The sequence below is a fragment of the Olea europaea genome, unplaced genomic scaffold (assembly GCF_002742605.1).
Source record: "Olea europaea var. sylvestris unplaced genomic scaffold, O_europaea_v1 scaffold1031, whole genome shotgun sequence".
In the NCBI taxonomy this organism is placed as follows: Eukaryota; Viridiplantae; Streptophyta; class Magnoliopsida; order Lamiales; family Oleaceae; genus Olea; species Olea europaea.
The window spans coordinates 122,148-141,817 of NW_019227643.1; the positions used below are offsets into that span (position 1 = coordinate 122,148).

General features: G+C 33.4%; 2 protein-coding genes across 3 annotated transcripts; one reads left to right on the top strand and one right to left on the bottom strand.

Annotated features, from left to right (window-relative positions):
• The first annotated feature begins 6,633 nt into the window (after window positions 1-6,633).
• LOC111372814 (ruvB-like protein 1) lies at window positions 6,634-13,522 on the top strand. Of its 2 annotated transcripts, XM_022995220.1 has the most exons (12): window positions 6,634-6,857; window positions 7,427-7,615; window positions 7,747-7,878; window positions 7,992-8,141; window positions 8,408-8,563; window positions 9,443-9,577; window positions 9,759-9,824; window positions 9,907-10,022; window positions 12,546-12,645; window positions 12,760-12,851; window positions 12,931-13,000; window positions 13,078-13,521. In XM_022995220.1, exons 1-10 carry the CDS (start codon window positions 6,777-6,779, stop codon window positions 12,778-12,780), a joined length of 1,146 nt encoding a protein of 381 aa, XP_022850988.1. In that variant the 5' UTR covers window positions 6,634-6,776; the 3' UTR covers window positions 12,781-12,851; window positions 12,931-13,000; window positions 13,078-13,521. The 2 variants fall into 2 exon arrangements, with proteins under 2 accessions (XP_022850988.1, XP_022850989.1); XM_022995221.1 differs by lacking the exon at window positions 7,992-8,141 and having other exon boundaries at window positions 13,078-13,522.
• Window positions 13,523-16,842: 3,320 nt separating this feature from the next.
• On the bottom strand, window positions 16,843-17,676 carry LOC111372794 (classical arabinogalactan protein 1-like). Its single transcript, XM_022995201.1, has one exon. The coding sequence runs from the start codon at window positions 17,506-17,508 to the stop codon at window positions 17,017-17,019; it is 492 nt and encodes a 163-aa protein (XP_022850969.1). The 5' UTR covers window positions 17,509-17,676; the 3' UTR covers window positions 16,843-17,016.
• Window positions 17,677-19,670: the final 1,994 nt, after the last annotated feature.

The window sequence follows — 19,670 nt, forward strand, 5'->3', positions numbered from 1 at the left end:
AAAAAGCCATTTCATAGCGTAGTAAGAACAACAAGATTACTTGATCTTGTTCATTTCGACATATGTGAATTGAATGGAATGTTAACTAGACGCAGTAATAGGTATTTTATTATTTTTATTGATGATTTTTCTAGATATACCTGTGTACTTATTAAAACATAAGGATGAAACCTTTAGTGCCTTTAAGACTTATAAGATTGAAGTTGAAAATTAATTAGGAAGGAAATTAAAGATTTTAAGAAGTGATAGAGGCGAGGAATATTTTTCTTATGAATTTAACATGTTTTGTGAACAAAATGGAATAATACATCAAACTTTTACATCTAGAACACAGGAACAAAATGGATTAGTAGAAAGAAAGAATAAAACTCTTTTAGAAATGATAAATGCAATGTTGTTAAATTCTAAATTACCCCTTAACCTTTGGGGTGAAGCCTTACTTAGTATTTGCCATATAACAAATAGGATTCCTATAAAAAGGAATAAAATTTCTCCATATGAAATTTGAAAAAATAGAAAACCAAATATCAGTTATTTTAAAGTGTGGGGGCTACATTGCCTATTGTAAGAATATGGATCCTAAGAGAATCAAGTTAGGTCCTAGAGATATCAAATGTACTTTTGTAGGATATGCTCTCAAAAGCAAAGCCTGTAAATTATTAAATCTAGAAACGGATGTCATAATAGAATCAAAAGATGTGAAATTCTTCGAGGATATAATGGTGGCTAGGAAATATGAAAATAATAATAATGATATTTTAATCTTTAGAGGTCACCGGTAGAGACATCTATAAAAAGATGTTGAAATTGAACCTCGAAGAAGTAAAAGAGTTAGAAAAGAAAAGAATTTAGGATCAGATGAAATAGATCCCCAACTTATTTCTTTTTACTTAGTAGAAGAAGAGGTGAAGGATGTTGTAAGAACAATTCTCTTTGTTCTTCAAGTGGAAAGTGATCCTAAAACTTATAAGGAAGCGGTACAGTCTAAAGATTGTATGTTCTGGAAAGAATCCATAAACAACGAAATGAATTCTATTATTTCAAATAACATTTGGGAAATAGTTGACTTGTCAGCATAATCTAAGGCTATTGGTTGTAAAAGGGTGTTTAGGAAGAAATACAATTCCGATGAATCTCTTAATACCTACAAGGCTAGATTAGTGGCTAAACGGTATCGTCAAAGAGAAGGAATTGATTACTTTAACACATATGCAACCGTAGTTAAGATAACCTCGATTAGGATCTTATTTGTGTTAGCATCCATTTATAATCTACATGTTCATCAAATGGACATCAAGACGACGTTCCTAAATGGAGATCTCGAAGAAGAGGTTTATATGGAACAACCAGAAGGGTTCGTTCTACCAAGAAATGAACATAAAGTGTGCAAATTAATTAAATCTTTATATGCACTAAAGCAAGCTCCCGAAAAGTGGCATGAGAAATTTGACTCTAAAATAATGTCAAATGAATTTAATCACAATTCGATAGATAAATGCCTCTACACAAAAGTGAATGATAATATATTCACGTTAGTATGTCTATATGTTGATGATATGCTAATCATTAGCAATAATATAGACAGGATCAAAGAAACAAAATTGTTTCTATCCTCTACTTTCAAAATGAAGGATCTTGGAGAAGTTGATATTATCCTTGGTATCAAAGTTAAAAATGATAGTGGGGGTTTTATATTAAGCCAATCACAATATGTTGAGAGTGTGATAGACAAGTTCAAACATTTGAATATTAAGAAGGCTAACACTCCTATAGATCCAAATATTAAATTAATAAAAAATGAAGATAGAGCAATTGCACAAATAGAATACACAAGTGTAATTGGAAGTCTTATGTACGCATCACAATGTACAAGACCTGATGTAGCATTTGCTGTAAGTAAATTAAGTAGGTTTACTAGCAATCCAAGTTCAGAACATTGGAAGGCCATCGGTAGGGTTCTTGGTTACCTAAAGAAAACCAAAAATCTTGGGCTATAATATACGAAATTTCCTAAAATCTTGGAATGATATATTGACGCAAGTTGGATATCGAGTGCAGAAGAGAATAAATCTACTTCAAGTTGGATATTCACTCTTGGAAGAGATGCGGTTTCTTGAAAGTCTAAAAAACAAACTTGTATTACTCATTCAACTATGGAATTGGAGTTTGTAGCATTAGCCGAAACCGGGAAAGAAGCTGAGTGGCTAAAAGATTTATTATATGAAATACCTTTAGATATAAATGATATTTCTTCTGTACCTATCTTGTGCGATAGTCAAGCCACTCTAGCTCGAGCATATAACAAAGTATACAATGGAAAGTCTAGACTCATGAGTCTAAGACACGAGTATGTAAGAAAATTAATCAAGCATGGGGTAAATTCTCTTATATTTATTAAGTCTAGTGAAAACTTAGCCGATCCATTTACAAAATCTCTCATAAAAGAGTTAGTGAGATCAACATCAAGTAAAATGGGATTAATACTCCTCAAATAGATCCACCAATAACTGCAACGTCACCAAAATATAATAAACTAGTATATATATAGGTTCAAGAGGTAACAACAAGTTATTTGATAAGTGGATGAATTCAACACTATTTAATATATCTAATACTATCTTTGGAAAATAGTGTTCGTTGTTACTGTTGGAGGGATGAGTTAAAATAAATTCTTATTGAAGTTCATTAAGGAGTACAAATATCTGTAAAAGTAACAAAGATACTGGAAGAACTTCACCTATGTGAACTTTGAGGTGGTGCCGCCTCATTAGAGAGTTGAAGTTTTCTCTCTTTAAAAGTTCAATGAAATAGGATTAGTGCAAGACCATATTAGCACTAAGCGAGTTAGAGGAATTAGTGAAAAGCTTAATACTTGTGTGTGTGATTTCGTCGATATTGTTACAAAGAATAACTGGTTCAAGGCACACTAACCACCTGGAATTCTGATAATACTTTATGAGATTTACACTATGAATAGATTCAAATCAATAGATATCTAATTCTTATGCATAAGTGTTGATATTTGATTATGTGATTAAAGCTGATTTTGAATAAGTGGGGGATTGTTAGAAATTTATTTGTTGTTCAAAATCGAAGAAAAAAAGAGGGCTTAACCATGCGACCACATAGATTAAACTCATGCGATCGCATGAGGCTCTCCAAGAATGGGAGGGCTGGCAAAGCTATAACCATGTGACCACATGGCTATGGCTATAGCCCATGCAGTCACATGGTTATCAAAAATAACCGTTATGTTAGTTTTTTGACTGTTTTTTATTTGAAATTGGTGGCTTTTCATCCTTGTTTTGCACCATTTCGTGAAAAACTTGTCAAAACCTATAAATAGGTGATCCAAGTGCAAAAAAGATATATTGAGTTTCATTAAAATTTATCCCCAAGTTATACTTTGAATATTGAGAAAATTAATCACATAATATTTCATTTTTTACTTGTTCATTGTGAAGAAACACATTTGCTTTTTGGTGTTCTTCTTGTCAATGCTTGTTTAATTCTACAAACTATTTGTCGAAAATCCTTAAAAAGCATTGGAAATGAAGCAAATAACGTTTGAGAACAATGAGATTGATTGTGTTCAAGCCTACATTGATATACTTTTATAATTTTTCTTCTCCATTGCCATTATTTTTTCAACAGGTGCAGATGAAGGTTGTGATTCAAACTTTTAACATATTTGCTTTCTGCTTTTGTTATAGCTCTTCTCTTTGTTTGTTATGGTTTTGCGTTTGCAAACTTAGTGTGAGTTTATGTTCTTAGTGGCTCAATTTATTTTTCTAGAATGTATAAGGCCATGTAGATGTTTCCAAAATCCTATAATTGCGGTTTGAGTTTCTCGTATATGTGAAAATAGTGCAACTGTCATTTAAACAAGGTTAACCTATGAAACTCGTGTTTTACATAGACAGAGTTTTATCCAAATCTATTTTGTGGCTAGTAAAATAGCTGCTTGGATTGTGTCAAACCTCTAATTATGTTATTTTTTCCTTCTTGGAACCTTATTGGACTTCTTTGGATTGGTTGGGGATTGACATTTTGTTTGACTTTCTTAACTCCCTTGAGAAATGGGTAGGAATGTTACAAAACTAAGATCATGGATCTGTTATAGTCCAATCCGGTGAGATGTTTCAAGGTCTGTTGGTTGAAAATGACAAGATATTTTAGGTGAGTTGAAAAGTGACGTATTAGGTGGGTTTCCAATCCCATTCCTTTGAAGTATGACATCAAGTGTTAGGTTGTGCCCTATTAACCTTTTCTGGGAATTACACAGGTGGTTAGATTGGGATCATATAAAGGTCCAATGCAACTCTATAGAGGGAACATAAAGAATTTCTTGTTATACTTCTTGCTCCTGAGCTGCGAATTTGCATGGGATTGCTGATGGGGCTACCACCACGGCTATGATCAAGTCAAGGCTGAGACATGCTAAACTTTGCATGGTAGAATTGAACTCCACTTCCATTGGTAAATGAGTTTGCTCGAGAGCTGCTGAATTACAAATAATTTTGGGGCTACCACCACGGCTATGATCAAGTCAAGGCTGAGACATGCTAAACTTTGCATGGAAGAATTGAACTCCACTTCCATTGGTAAATGAGTCTGCTCGAGCGCTGCTGAATTACAAATAATTTGTATAGGTTTTTAATATGGATATTCTTGATTGCAAAAGGAGATAAGGAAGAAATAAAGAAATGAATATTACATTTTAATGGAGATATTCGAGTGATTAAAATAAGGTTGAAGTATTGGGGAGAAATTTAGTAATTTTAAGAACTATAACACAGATATATAGTGTTTAAATGAATAAATTAATTGAGGTTAATATTGGAACAAATATGGAAAAATATAATAATTTTTATAAAATTTAAAATTTTAATATAGATAAATTCAGAGTATAATAGATATATTCAAATTGTAAATAAAAATAGCGGTAGCTATTCCTTTTAAACAATTTAAATGAAAAGGCCTACACACTATTGTCCTGTTTGAGTCCTATTCTTTCAAAAAAATATATATATATTCTTCAATAAAATAATATGATATGTAAATCTAAAGCTTTTCCTCATTTTTAATCACACATTTGCCATCAATCTACAATTTCAAAATACAATTTTTTTTTTTTTAAATAATGTGGCTCAAACACACACTTTATGCACAATGAAAAGGTTCTTTTAACAAATTTGTGAAAATATGTACAATGACGCTATTAAAAAGGAACTCTCTTGGGTTAAATCCATTAAGGGTTACCTAACTTTATATATAGTGTCATTACAATCACTCAATTTGATTTTATTTCACTATAACTACCTAATTTCACATATCGCTTCAATATGGCCATCCAATTTCTTTTTACAATTTTCACTAATTTTGTGTGTGTGTGTGTGTATAATAAATTTAAAAAACAAAAATATTTTGTTTATTTAAATTTTTTTTATTAAGTTTTCATATTATTTTATTTTTCTAATTAACTTTTCTTACAAGTTTTTATTTTATTTTAAAACCTTTTTTTCTCAAATAACTTTTTATTTTATTTTTAAAATATTTTTTATGTAAGTTTTTATTTTATTTTATTTTTTAAAGGAACTTTTTTTTTCAAATGGTTTTTTGTTTTATTTAATTTGTTTAAGTAATGCTTTTTTAAAAATAAGTTTTTATTTCATTTAAAAAATAATTTTTTTAGTAACGTTCTTTTTTAAAATAAGTTTTTATTTTTTAAATTTATTTTTTATATATATTACAAAATTATCGTTTTATTCCTTTTAAAATCAATGAAAATGATGAAATGAAATTGAACGATCATGATGAAATATTATAATAAAGTTGAGTGATTATGGTAAAATAAAATTAAGTTGGGAGGTCACGGTCATACTAAGTATAAAGGATAATCGTGATAAAATAAAATAAAGCTCTGTTCGACCCACATTTAAAAAAAAAAGTTCTTAAATAGTGATTTGACATCATTTCAACCACATTTTCTTCAATAAAATAATATTACATGCAAATTTTAAAATTTTCCTTATTTTTTAACCATACATTTCCTATCATTACACTATTTTAAAATATATTTTTATGAAAATAAATTGGATCAAACGAGGGCTAAATTTGCGTAAGATGACCACGTATAAAGTTGGGTGGTGGACGAGTTAATTCTTCCAATGGTCACTAAATTTAGGTGCATATCTTTGATTGGTCACTGAAATTTAAAATGTTAAGTTTTGATCAATGAATTTAGATCCATGTCTTTGATTGCTCATTGAAATATAAAATGTCGAATTTTGACCATTGAACTTTGAAAAATATCGTACCTTACTCACTAACATAATTGTTTAACTTCGAAAAATATCGAGTTTAAAGCGAGTAGTGTACAATTTTTTCATAACTGTTTAACTTTGAAAAATATCGAGTTTAAAGTGAATAATATACAATATTTTTAAAGTTCAATGAGTAATGCACCATATTTTTTAAAGTTTAATGATTAAAATTCGACATTTTAAATTTTAATGAACAATCCAAAATATATAAATAAATTCAGCGATCAAAATTTGATATTTTAAGTTTTAGTGAGCGATAAAAACATTCCCCTAAATTCAATGATTATTGGAAAAATTAACTCCCGGCGGAGATTTAACCCGGTTCTCTTCATTATGCCGAATTAGCTCAGAGCACCAAGTAGGGTGAGGGAAGCTTTTACAAAGAACGAGAAATCACAGAGAAAAAAAAAATGGTTTGAAAACGAAGAAGAAAGAAATAAAGGAAGGAGAATGAAGATAGAAGAGGTACAATCCACCACTAAGAAACAGAGAATTGCAACTCATACTCATATCAAAGGCCTCGGACTCGAGGTACCTTGCTCTATTTTTGTACTCCATTTTTGTAATTATTATACTGTATATTTTTTGTCAGACATCTCTTCTTACTCCTCTCTTCCATGTTTCTTTTTTGCCTTCGTTGAGAATTTAATTTTTCGTAGATTTAAGGTTTATTTATTTATTTGGGGTGTAATGCCAGTGCTAATAGTTTTTGGTTTCATGGCTTCTGAAAAAAAAAAAAAAAAAAAAAAACTATTTTTTAATGGGCTTTGTGTTTCCTTCGACACTTTAAAATTTTTAAGCCAAAACTTAAAATTAAATTTAAAAAAAAGTGCTGGAACAATAAATTTTTTTTTTTTTTTTTATGTATGCATTGTTAAATTAGGGTAATAAATAGAAGAAACAGAAGAAAATTTCTTCTGAAGTTTAAAGATTCAGTCTTTATTGCCTGGATTATATGTACTATTAGAAAGAAGGTCAGTTATTTCTTTAGTCATTGTTGAAATGGTACTTTAGTTTCTGTTAATGGTCTTCAAACGATTGAGTGAGGATATATACAGAGCATCAACTGATTTCTTCTTGTTTCCTGCTGATTCTTGTAGCCTAATGGAAATGCAATACCTCTAGCTGCTGGATTCGTGGGCCAGGCAGCCGCCAGGGAAGCAGCTGGCGTTGTGGTCGATATGATACGTCAAAGGAAAATGGCTGGACGTGCGTTATTACTTGCAGGTCCTCCTGGAACTGGAAAAACTGCTCTTGCCCTTGGAATTTCCCAAGAACTTGGTAGCAAGGTTTTGTTCACGAGAATTACTGCTTTCATTTTGGTCTTCGTAGTTTTTCGTTTTAGCTATATTTTGGTACTGAAATTAGTGTGATAATGCTTATTGACTGGTACCATATTCTTCTCTTACCTTAATTGAAGGTTCCTTTCTGCCCAATGGTTGGATCAGAAGTGTATTCATCTGAAGTAAAGAAGACAGAGGTTCTAATGGAGAATTTTCGACGTGCTATTGGCCTCCGTATCAAGGAGAACAAGGAGGTTTATGAAGGGGAGGCAAGTTACAAGTCATCAAGATCTATTTTTGTGTTCTTGTACAATTTGTTGTTTTTTACTTTATTTAAATGCTTCATCCAGCTTCTTATGTCTTGTCAGCTGCTTTACTATAGGTGACTGAATTATCTCCAGAAGAAACTGAGAGTGTGACAGGTGGATATGGTAAAAATATAAGCCATATTATAATTGGTTTGAAAACTGTCAAAGGTACAAAACAATTGAAGCTGGACCCAACAATATATGATGCCTTGATTAAGGAAAAGGTGTCCTCAGAAGCCTCTTTCATGCCGGGAAAATTTCTCTGGTTTTACCTTATATTGTGTTTCACTCAATGTTACTCTTTAGTTTCTTGTCATTATAGAGAGGAACTTCCTAAATGTCTTTGTATGTTACATTGTGGACCAATTCTAAAGGACGTTTTGTGAATAACTTGTGATGTCTAAACAGTACCTCTTCACCATGATTATTTTAATTATGCAATTTATTGTTTACATTTCCTAGCTGTACTTTTAATGCTACAAACCTCCAGGTAGCAGTTGGTGACGTTATATACATTGAAGCAAATAGTGGAGCAGTTAAAAGGGTGGGAAGGAGTAATGCTTTTGCAACAGAATTTGATCTCGAGGCAGAAGAATATGTTCCACTTCCCAAAGGAGAGGTTCACAAAAAGAAGGAGATAGTCCAGGTGCGTCTCTGTCTTCTGAAATATGGTTTTACTTAATTTCTTGTAGTGCTATTTGTTACTTATTGTTTGAAGTTCACAACGAAAAAGAATTTTGTTAATATCTGAATACCTCAGTTAGGTTTGCTGCTATTTCAGGTGTTTTGAGCATTGTTTAAACATTTTCGTTAAATCATAAATTTCATCATGTGTGATATTAGTTGGGATTCTGGATTGTATCCTGTGCATAATTTTATTTTTTAAACCCTTTTGATTCTTAATAGATTAAAATTTTTGCCCTATGTTGCATGTACTAGGCATGCTTCCGTCTAGATTTTATATGAACATATAAATCGCAACATTAGTTTAATTTTTGTAGTTCCTGCTTGTGTCTTGTTTATTATTTTTTCACTTGGAGAATGTTAAATCATTTCATCTAAAAGTTAAGCTTTCGGATAAGGACAAATGAAATCATTAAAACATTATCTTAAAACACGCCCTTCACATTTAGGCGGGATTTATTTTTTCCAAAGTGTAGGTGGTGGTGAGATTTGAACCCAAGACGTTTGTCTGCTTTGATGCCTTGTTGAACTAGTAGATTTAAAAGCTTAATTTGTTAGGTATGGTCAAATTAATATTATTTAAATATTATCTTCAAAAGAATTCTTACAAGTTAGCTATTATGGCTTTTTGGTGCTTAAGATATTAGAGGGCTGAAGTTATATGTCATAAAATATTTATGGGATAGTATGTGGTGATTCTCATAATGGGCTTTACTACATGGGTGTTGTTTCATCATGAGAATAAATGCAGAGAGGGAGGATGTAAGTCTTCAAATTTTATTGAACATTCGGTTAGCTTATGTAAATCGGTTAGCCTATGTAAATATTGCTACCTTTTCAGGATGTTACATTACATGACCTTCATGCTGCAAATGCACGACCTCAAGGTGGACAAGATATATTATCCCTGATGGGTCAGATGATGAAGCCCAGGAAAACAGAAATTACTGACAAGCTACGGCAAGAAATAAATAAGGTACATATATCACGTTTCAATGGAACTCTTTTTGTATACTTTCTGTGGTTGTGATGTCATATCTTCTAGAAATCATGAAACGGCTGTATATCATGTCAAGGAACAACTTCTGGATTATCAAAAACTATATGATTGTAGATTTTTCAACTAACCATGCACTTGTACAATTAATTGATTGCAGGTTGTTAACCGTTACATAGATGAAGGTGTAGCAGAACTTGTTCCTGGAGTATTATTTATCGATGAGGTATTTTTTCTTATAAACCCTTACATTTAGATCCTTGAATTGTATGCAGATATCCTTTCTTAACACACTGAGCTTAACGTAGGTACATATGCTGGACATGGAGTGCTTTTCATACTCGAATCGTGCTCTAGAGAGTTCATTATCTCCTATAGTAATTTTTGCGACAAATGCGACAAACCGGGGAATTTGTAATGTCAGGTACAGGGGTGTAATTTTCCCATTTACTTAAATACTTTCGCCAAGAGGTATCAGTGGAATATAAGGAAAGTTTATAAAGAATCAGTCTTTGTATTTAATAGGTTACCATTAGTAAATATTTAGTTTGATAACTAACATATTTAATAGTGATTTCGATTCTATATAATGAGAGAACTTCTCACACTGAGAGACATCGAATCTTATTGAGTATATTTGATATGGTATCAGAGCTAGTTCCTTAGAATTTTCTTCCGTTTCTTGGTTGGGCTTTTGGCTTCTCCTGTCCAGTTTCTTTCTCTTCTTTCCATCACTATCAACCTTCTTATCATCAACCTTTAAAAATAAATACTGAGGGCCTTGATGTTTTCTGCATAGAAATTCCGACTGGAGCAACGATCAACAATTGATTGCTGACTATCTCAAACTGTTAAAGAGTTCAGATTTCAAATTCGAGTCCTCACTTCCAAAGCAGATTTGCAATGCTCTCAGCGAGCGTTGTGCACAGGAGCCTTAAAATTGCCAAATCTGGTTCGAAGGACAGGCTTAAGGTCCCTGGGTAATGGGCTTGGGTTAAACAGGGGCTCCTTTGATTGGGTGGAAGTATTATATGGGCTGTAGTATAAGTTATGGTTTTGGACTTTTCGAGGTCAGTGATGGCAACTCAGTTATCGACCGGTGAGATTAGCGATGAATTGTTGACTACGACAACATTGCTTCCGCAATAGGGCACCAAGCAGGTTTTGGAACCTGTAATTCTTGGCTGGGAATTTTTGGTTAATGGGCTTTGTGATTAGGTTAGGGATTTGTTGAAGGGAAGAATTCACAAATCATGGCTTAACTATGCACAGTTCAAGAATCAAGTTTTAAGTTTGACTAATGCAAAAATCAGGTTTTCAGTTAATTAATTAAAATTTTTTATTAATTAAATATAATGAGGTCACATTTATACAATTAATGGTCACATGAACATAATTATAGGTCACAGATTTTTTTACTGATCACATATCATCAAATTAATTGGTGGTCACAAATTATTTTGAAATCACATATCAAAAATTGCATAGGTCACAAGTCACATATTTTCAAATTTAATGGTTACATATTACATTTTAATCACAGTTGATCGAATTTTAAAGTCACAATTTACGATCAAGATTTATTTAGTTGGTCACATCAAATCAACACAAATATTTTGGTCACAGAGCAACAAATGGTTCGTCACAATCACTATTATACCTCGTCCCTGCCACAACACCACCACGACACACCCAATTTTAAGGTCACGTATTTAACCAAGGGTCACATACACCACCACCAACACTTCCCCCACCATCACCACCAGAGAAACACCATGAATTGGTAAAACACAGCAAATCGGAGAAAATTTCAACCACTCCTGCACGATCACACCCTTGCTGCCACCTGCATAACGATAAATGCCACCATCACCTCACCGCACCAGCAACGCCACCACAAACGGATCACACCAGTCCGTCGCAAACTCACCACTACAGTCTACTGCCTGTATCCTACCTACCACGCACCACCATCACCATCGTCGACCATCACCACCACCTTCAACACCTCCAAATGCACCAACGCCGCCAGCAAAACCCCCCAACAACACCAAAACAATCCCAAACCACTACTACTACCTAAAACTCCACACAAGACCAACCCAGACCCCGACCACCAAAAACAGCATCAACGGTTGATGACGCCACTGTGCGTGACTACGTTAGAGGTGTTGACGTGTACCGTGCAGTGTTTCTCATGTTGGCGATAGAGAGAAGGAAAGAGGTGGGACGCAATGTTTCTTCACAGATCACGTGCAGTGCCCCCACACACACCTCTGCGTTTGTCTTGTCGGAGAAAAGGCAAATCTACAGCGGTGGCTCTCGTCTCGCCAGACAGATGACGGCGAACTTGGATGAAGGAGGGCAGCGAGTGAAGAGAGCGGAGAGAGAGATTTAGCCAATTAGGTTTTGAAATGGGGAAATGGTATTGCCGTATTGGGATAAAATGGCCTGATTGATTAATTATAATATAATAATAATATTATTATTAAAATATATAATTATCAACCTGATTTTTGATTAATCAAACTTTGTATATGAATTTTGAAGAGTGGTCTTTAAACACCTGTCATTTTGTAATTTCCTCTTTGGGGAAAGTGGACTTGACTTTTGGACATGAGGGTATAATTTGTAAACGGGCTAAGATAATTATGGGTTGTGAGTACTTGGGCTGATTATTTGGGCTGCATTGTTGATGTTTAGCCTGTTTTATTATAATAATTTTACATCAAAGTAGGGACTCAGTATCGTCTAAACCCTGTTTGTTGACGCAAGTATCGTTATTACCTATCAGAATGAGCCAAGGAATGGTGTGCAACCGTCTTTCCTCTGATAAATTTAATTATTTTACTATAATTGCTCAACTTTAGTTACATGTATATATATATATATCATCTCCTGGGCCATTATCTCTTAAAAAGCTAAAAGACAATACATTACTTTGCAGAGGAACAGACATGAATAGTCCTCATGGCATACCAGTCGACTTACTAGATCGGTTGGTTATAATAAGAACCGAAACCTATGGTCCAGCTGAAATGATACAGGTATAGAGAAATTCATTCTATTGCATATTCATTACATGCTATTTTCATAGCAACCTTAAAGCCTTTTATCCACAACTGCTATTAAGTAAATGATTTTTGTTGATGCCGTGGCAGATATTAGCTATCAGAGCATAAGTCGAGGAACTGCAGATAGACGAGGAAAGTCTGGCTTATCTTGGAGAGAGTGGACAGCAAGCATCCTTGAGGTTTTTTAATTCCCTACAAATTATTTTTTACTGGTTCCCTCTTTCTTTAATTATATATCCATTTGTCATTTTACATCAGGCACGCAGTCCAGCTGTTATCGCCGGCCAGCATAGTTGCTAAAATGAATGGTCGCGATGAAATTTGCTAGGTAGGTAGATATAAGTTTGTGGAGGATTATTTGTGAGGAGAATATATACTCAGCTTGTATCGTTTTTGCTTTTGCAGGCGGATCTGGAAGAAGTTGGTAGTCTTTATCTGGATGTCAAATCTTCTGCTAGGCTCCTTCAAGAGCAACAAGAGAAATATATTGTTGGATGAATTTTGTGAATAGTGACGCCGAAATAAGTATAATGATGGTGACAAAGTCGAGGCAAGAGTTGGACTCTTTGTCTTTAAGTCGAATTTGCCCCGCAACGGTGTCTACGGATTTCGGCAATCGACTCCCAAGATACAACGGCTACACTTGTGTTTGTAGCACTCCAAAACACAAGTACAAGTACGAACCAAATTTAGGCTTATGTACTCCAAGGATGAAATGAAAGAAAATCAAAATATATGAAATGATTTTGATTTTGGATAGAAGAGAGGTTGAGAGACGTTTTGTATTTCAAAATTGTGTGGAATAGGACACCCAAAGGGTCCTACTTATAGACCATGAAAGGGTGTGGACGAAATGATTGAGGTCAAACCATGCACCCTTTCGAAACAATGCACCTTTATGAAAAGGTGTCTATTCACTAATGGTTGAGGTCAAACCATGCACCCTTTCCAAACAATGCACATTTATGGAAAGGTGTCTATTCACTGATTTTCGTCCTTTTTCGTAATTTCTCATTCATCTGATATTGGTTTTCGAAATGCCAAATATACCCTTCAATACATGCAGAGAAATCAAAATTCTCTTTCGGGGGCGTTGCCCTCTACCCCCCACGGGGGGCGCTGCCCCCTCGACCCTCGCGACCTGACCGGGCAGGTCTATCCCCGTTTGTGCGCCCCGAAGCGACGTAGTGGCAAACAATTTTGCCTAAACGGATTGAATCGAGTTTTTGAGTATTTGACCGAAATCGATACGAACTTTAATTTTTTGAGTATTTGTCCGAAGTCGATACGAATTTTAATCGATTTTCAATTCTCGATTTATTTAACCAATATCCAACATATATATCATAACGATATGCAATTTCTATCGATTCTTGAGTGATGTGTTTATTTGGCTGGTTTCCCTGGATTCTCTGAATACAATTTGCGAAAAAAATGAAAATTTTGTTGCATGGATTCCACCTCGAATCAATTTCTTCTTTTTTAGTTAACACGTAAAGGTCGGTTGCTCGTGTACATCGATGAACATATTTGGGTACATGGAACTGAATGAACTAAACACTGAAGTCGTTTTTGAAGCTAATTTACTTATGAGTCGAAACTTAATGGCCAAAGATTCTCCTGTGTCTAAGGATGGCATGGAAGATGATTGAGATAATAAAATTGATCGACCACTCATTGTTTCAAAGAACATTGGATTTCACTCTAAAAATTGGGTTAAGGCCCTGTTGGAGCCCCATTAGAAGAAATGATTATGCGTGATTGATGGAGAATATGGTTAAAAAGGAAGAAATTTTTTTGTTTTGCGTGTAATATTATTTTAATGAAGAATGTGATTTAAAATGGATACTGTAGAAAAAATAATGGGAAAGAATGTAGAGTTCGTTTGATTGCTTATATTTTTCATGGAAAATGTGTTTTTTCCATCCAAATTTCTATTTTTGTGCTGTTTGATTGCCATTTTTCGATGAAAATATTTTTCCACTTTTCGTCACGTGATCATATTTTCATCAAAATTAAGGAAAATACTTTCTTTAGGAAAGTGGGGTTTTATTTTCTATGAAATTCACTCTCTCTTTCTCTCTCTTATTTATCCACTCGTATTCATTAACCCACCAATAAAAATTGACAAGTATAATATTTTTTAGATTGAAAATTAAATCAATCAAACACATTTAATTAATAATTTTCATACAAATAAATTTTAGACAATTGAATTATCTATAATTTATTTTCTTTTCATGCAAATTTTATGCTTGCAATCAAACGTATCGGTAATGTAAGGGATGACAAGGGGTTAAATCAAAACTCAAAGGCTATAATATTTTCCTCAATTGGATTTATGGGCCCCGGCCTCAATGGGGGTAAGGCCCATTACTGTCTATTGATTTTGTTACACAGTAAATAAATACGTAAGTATACGTATATGTGTAACAGGGAATGTGTGTATATATAGTGCTAAAGCAGCAGGCAAGCAATGCATTTTGCTTTCATTCAAAGTTTCAAACAGTTACAGAAAAAACAAAATTCACATCAGAAGGAAAGCGAACTCGAGAGAAGATATGGAAATGGTGGAAGAGACATTGACAAAGAAGCAAAAACAAATGCTAGCAATGGAAGATTACCTCGATCTCGTTGACGGTCACAAGAATTTCGAAGATCTCACCGTCCGCCAACTCAACCAGGTCCTCTGATCCCCACTCGAAATTATTTTTCTAAATTTAAGCAGTTCATTCTGAACTTTTGTCATTTTTGGTTAAATTTTTGTGCTGTTAATTTATTGAATTAATTGCGTGTATAGATTGCTTCCAAGTTTTCGGTTAATTTGGTTTGTTGCTTTAATTTTACAGATCATTAGCATGCACGGCTCCAACAAGATGCAGTGTCAAAAGGCCTGATTCAATCATTCATAGATTAAAATCCAATTTCAATTCCAATATTACATAGTTTACGAATTTTCTTTTACTTTATATCTGAGAAAACATTTCTATTAATATTGATTGATTGAGTAATTTGTTAATTCAGAAGAATTTGATCGAAGTGGTGAGCAGAATACAACTGATGAACCTCGGCCGCTCTACTTTACAAGACGACGGCGTCTCACCGTGTGGCTGCCCCAATCTGAAGGAAGTGATAAAGGACCTCAAAGGTATCGACTGGACGGAGTGCCATATCACCTCTCTCCACACTCAAAATGCTGCCACTTCGGCCTCCTCCTCCACCGTTTCAGTGAAGAGGCCAAAGAAGGTTGGAGCCGCTACTGCTTTAACTAATGCTCGTGCTACCTCCTCCACCGGCACCAAAGGCACCGTCTCAGTGAAGAAGCCAAAGAAAGCTCGAGTTGCTGCTTCAAGCTCGAGTTGCTGCTTCTGTAACTACAACAGGTAATGCCTCCTCCGCTGGCGCCAAGAGTGCCGTTCCACTGAAGAAGCCTTCTGGTACTGCTGTTGCTGCTGGAAGTACCACTGTCGGAGCGTGAGGACTGTTGCTTTACTGGATTATGATCTTGAAGAAAGGTGAGGATAATATTTGTTATTGTAATCTGACATTGTTATACAGCTCAATCAAAGCGTACAACCCTTTATAGCAAAAGCGTAAAATTGCAAAATGTTATGCATTAATTGGGAATTGAAACCATATTCGAGAGAGCAAAATTGAATTATGTTAAGAATATTTTGACCGACAAAATTGCAAAATGATAGGCATTTCTTGCTACTTGTATTGTTCAATCAATGTGATTTTCTTTCTATAATCTCTTACTGTGGTTGCAGAAACATTTAGTTGCTTTTAATGCTTCGTTAAAATACCATCGAGTTAAAACTTCTCACAGAAATCCAAAAATTTTGTTCTTATTGTTGCACGAGTCATGCATGAATTTGACAATCCATATATGGAAATGGAAAAAGAGAATGCAAAACAATTAAGCACTAAAATAAGAAAAAAGATATTTGGACCGCATTTGAGGGCCGTAAAAATTACATCCCTCTTACATGTATGAGAAGCGCGATTAAATCCCATTCTCTACAAGTGAGAGACTGTATAAGTTGATTTATAATTTACTGTATATGTAGCACTTTTGCTAAAATAATTGATCTTATTTAATTGTTTGAATAGTATCTAAAAATAAAAATAATAAATGTATGATTACGTATTTCATTAGAAAAAGAATCATCAGTCAAACAAAATCATAAATCATTCACCTTGCAAGTTCTCAACAAATGAAATAATGAATCTACGAAAATTAATAACAAATAATTAAACAAAAGGACCATGTGAGACTGTTGTAGTAGTAGAAGTAGTAAACATTGCACATATATAGAAATAGAAATCTGTAAATGTGTGCGTCTACAGAAATTCTCTTCTAGCGCCGTACCCATACTGCGACCGGCGGATATTCTGCTGGCGTTTCTTGTATACAATAGTGCCGATACCAATAACGCACGCAAACAAAATTACTCCGAGTGCAATCCCTGCCTTATGCCCGCTTTTCATCCCGCCAGACGACTCATTAGACTCCACGTTACCGAAATCGGCTTGGTTCGCGTGATTCACATCGCTCGAAATCTCCGGCGCCGGAACCGGGGAAGGATACTGAAAATTCTCGTCTGCAACCGGAGACGGTGCAGTGGAGGAATCTGACGGTGGAGGTGCTGGAGGAGAAGAATCTGCTACGGAAGGGGATATCGAGGGAGTAGCGGGGGACGGGGAGAAGTCGTCACCAAGCCGTTGGGGGGAAGGAGAATATTCCGGCGGATCTACGGCGACTACTGATTGTACAGCGAAAATGACGGTGAAAATGAGAGTTAGCGATAAAATTTGAATGAATGAAGCGGCCATTAGAACGAATTTTAAAATGATTTTTGACTATCCAAAACCAAATTGAAGAGAATGAAAGGGAGTTATTCCCAAAAATTGAGAGAATGTGAAGAGATATGGGGAAGTGGAATGGCGGTTGAATAATAGTAGAGAGAGAGCGGAATGCTATGAAGTAGAGACACAGGCGTATCAAACGGCGGAGATTTAGTTTTGGATAAATTCAACCACACTTCTGTTAATTACGTCACATTTTAATTACAATAAATATCTCAAAATTATTATTACTTTTACATTTGTACCCTCAATTAAAAAAATATTAAAATTATCTGCCACTCTTTATTAATTTTCACATATTGTCTATAGAAATGATTTTTGTTCATTATGAGTACCAAAAAGACAGATTTATCTCTCATATTTTTAAAAAATCAAAATAAATAACTAATATAAAAATTAAACAAAATATTTATCCATTTTTTCAATGCACGTTAGTACAATATTTGATTGAAAATCGTGATTAAAGACAAAATATGTTAACTAATTGAAGGTTAAGAATAACAATGTGACAAGAAAAAAGTTGAGGATGCAAAATCAAAAGTCAGCAAATATTAAAAACCTTTCCTGTAATAAAAATGTGGTGTAGATATAAAAATTTATTGCGTAGATATAATTACCCTATTGTTTTACTTGCTTAAGATACAAACAAAGTGTATTTTCAAGGAATTTGATTTAGGTTAAATACTTAATTAATTTAATTTTTTAATATGTGAGATACAATTATGAATTTGAAGGAAGATAGAGTCCGGAAAGCTTTATACTTCTATTGGTTGATAACCTGCACACACAAAAAATAATAATAATAATAAATGAAGTTTTGATAGGAGATTTTATATATGATATATTTACGTGGCTTACGATTTACTTAAAGACGAGAAATCCGTTATTGGGAATTAAAGAGTGGACCGTCCATGTTACTAGGCCTGCGCATATGGACTCCTTACCAATGATGTACATTGTACACTAAGTTTAATCTAACACTAGTTACTATCACGTACATTGTACGAATTTTATATTTATCGTATTTTTATTAGCTTATAAATTTTAGTTTTTTGAAAAGTTTTTTAAGTAATATCTAAAAATATTTTCATAATATAAGAAAATAATTACAAATTATTTTTACAATTGCAACAATATTGTGTTTTTTAGAAAAAATATGCTTGTATATTTCATTTTGTGCTACATATATTTTAATAATTATTTTATACTTATGTCGAAAAAATAAACATCTGAAAATTTTTTCTAACATTCGATTTGGTAAGTGAATATACGGTATTCTGCATTCTCGGTATTTGTAAGTGCAAAAATCGGTATATACGGTAAGTTGCAAATATGGTAGGCAGCATATATACGGTAAGCTACAAATATGTTAGACAGCATATATGGTAAGCTGTAAATACGTTAGGTTGCAAATACAGTAAGCTGCAAATATGGTAGGCGGCAGCATATACAGTAAGCCGCAAATACGGTAAGTAGGCTGCAAATACAGTGCCAACTGTATTTATGTATACCGTATTTACAGCGTACCGTATTTGCAGCAATTCGTATTTACAGCTTACCGTATATACAGCATACCATATTTGTAGCATATCGTATTTACGGTATATCATATTTGCATCATACCGTATTTGCAACATACCGTATTTATAGCATATCGTATTTGTAACATACCGTATATGCATCATACCGTATTTACTGCACATATTGTCTTTAATACGGTAGACATTGATTTTTGTAATTTAATATTGTTTCGTTTTTTATAATTGTATTTTCGGGAATTAAAAAAAAATGGTTATGAAATTGCTAATTTTTAAATGTGTTCTTTTTGTTGAAGATAAAATTAAATTTTTTTAATGCTATTTTTTTAAAAAAAAATTATTGTAATTTTATTAGCGTAATAAGAAGATTTATTATGATTATATAAAAAAAATTTTAACACCATACAATAAATCCATATTTTAACCTGGTAATTGCAAAAGTTTTTGTTGGTCAATAATGCATTTTCCATTCAAACAATAATGCCAATTTTTTTTGCATCATTCTTTGTTTTACATTTTTTTTTTTTTTTTTTTTTTTTTCTTTTTTTTTTTTTTTTTTTTTTTTTATTTTTTTTTTTTTTTGAAATGTTT

Coding starts and splice junctions, on each gene's coding strand:
- LOC111372814 (XM_022995220.1), top strand. CDS start 6,777: ATGAAGATAGAAGAGGTACAATCCACCACTAAGAAACAGAGAATTGCA. Junction 6,858..7,426: donor TCAAAGGCCTCGGACTCGAG/GTACCTTGCTCT, acceptor TGATTCTTGTAG/CCTAATGGAAATGCAATACC. Junction 8,564..9,442: donor AAAAGAAGGAGATAGTCCAG/GTGCGTCTCTGT, acceptor CTACCTTTTCAG/GATGTTACATTACATGACCT.
- LOC111372794 (XM_022995201.1), bottom strand. CDS start 17,508: ATGGCCGCTTCATTCATTCAAATTTTATCGCTAACTCTCATTTTCACC.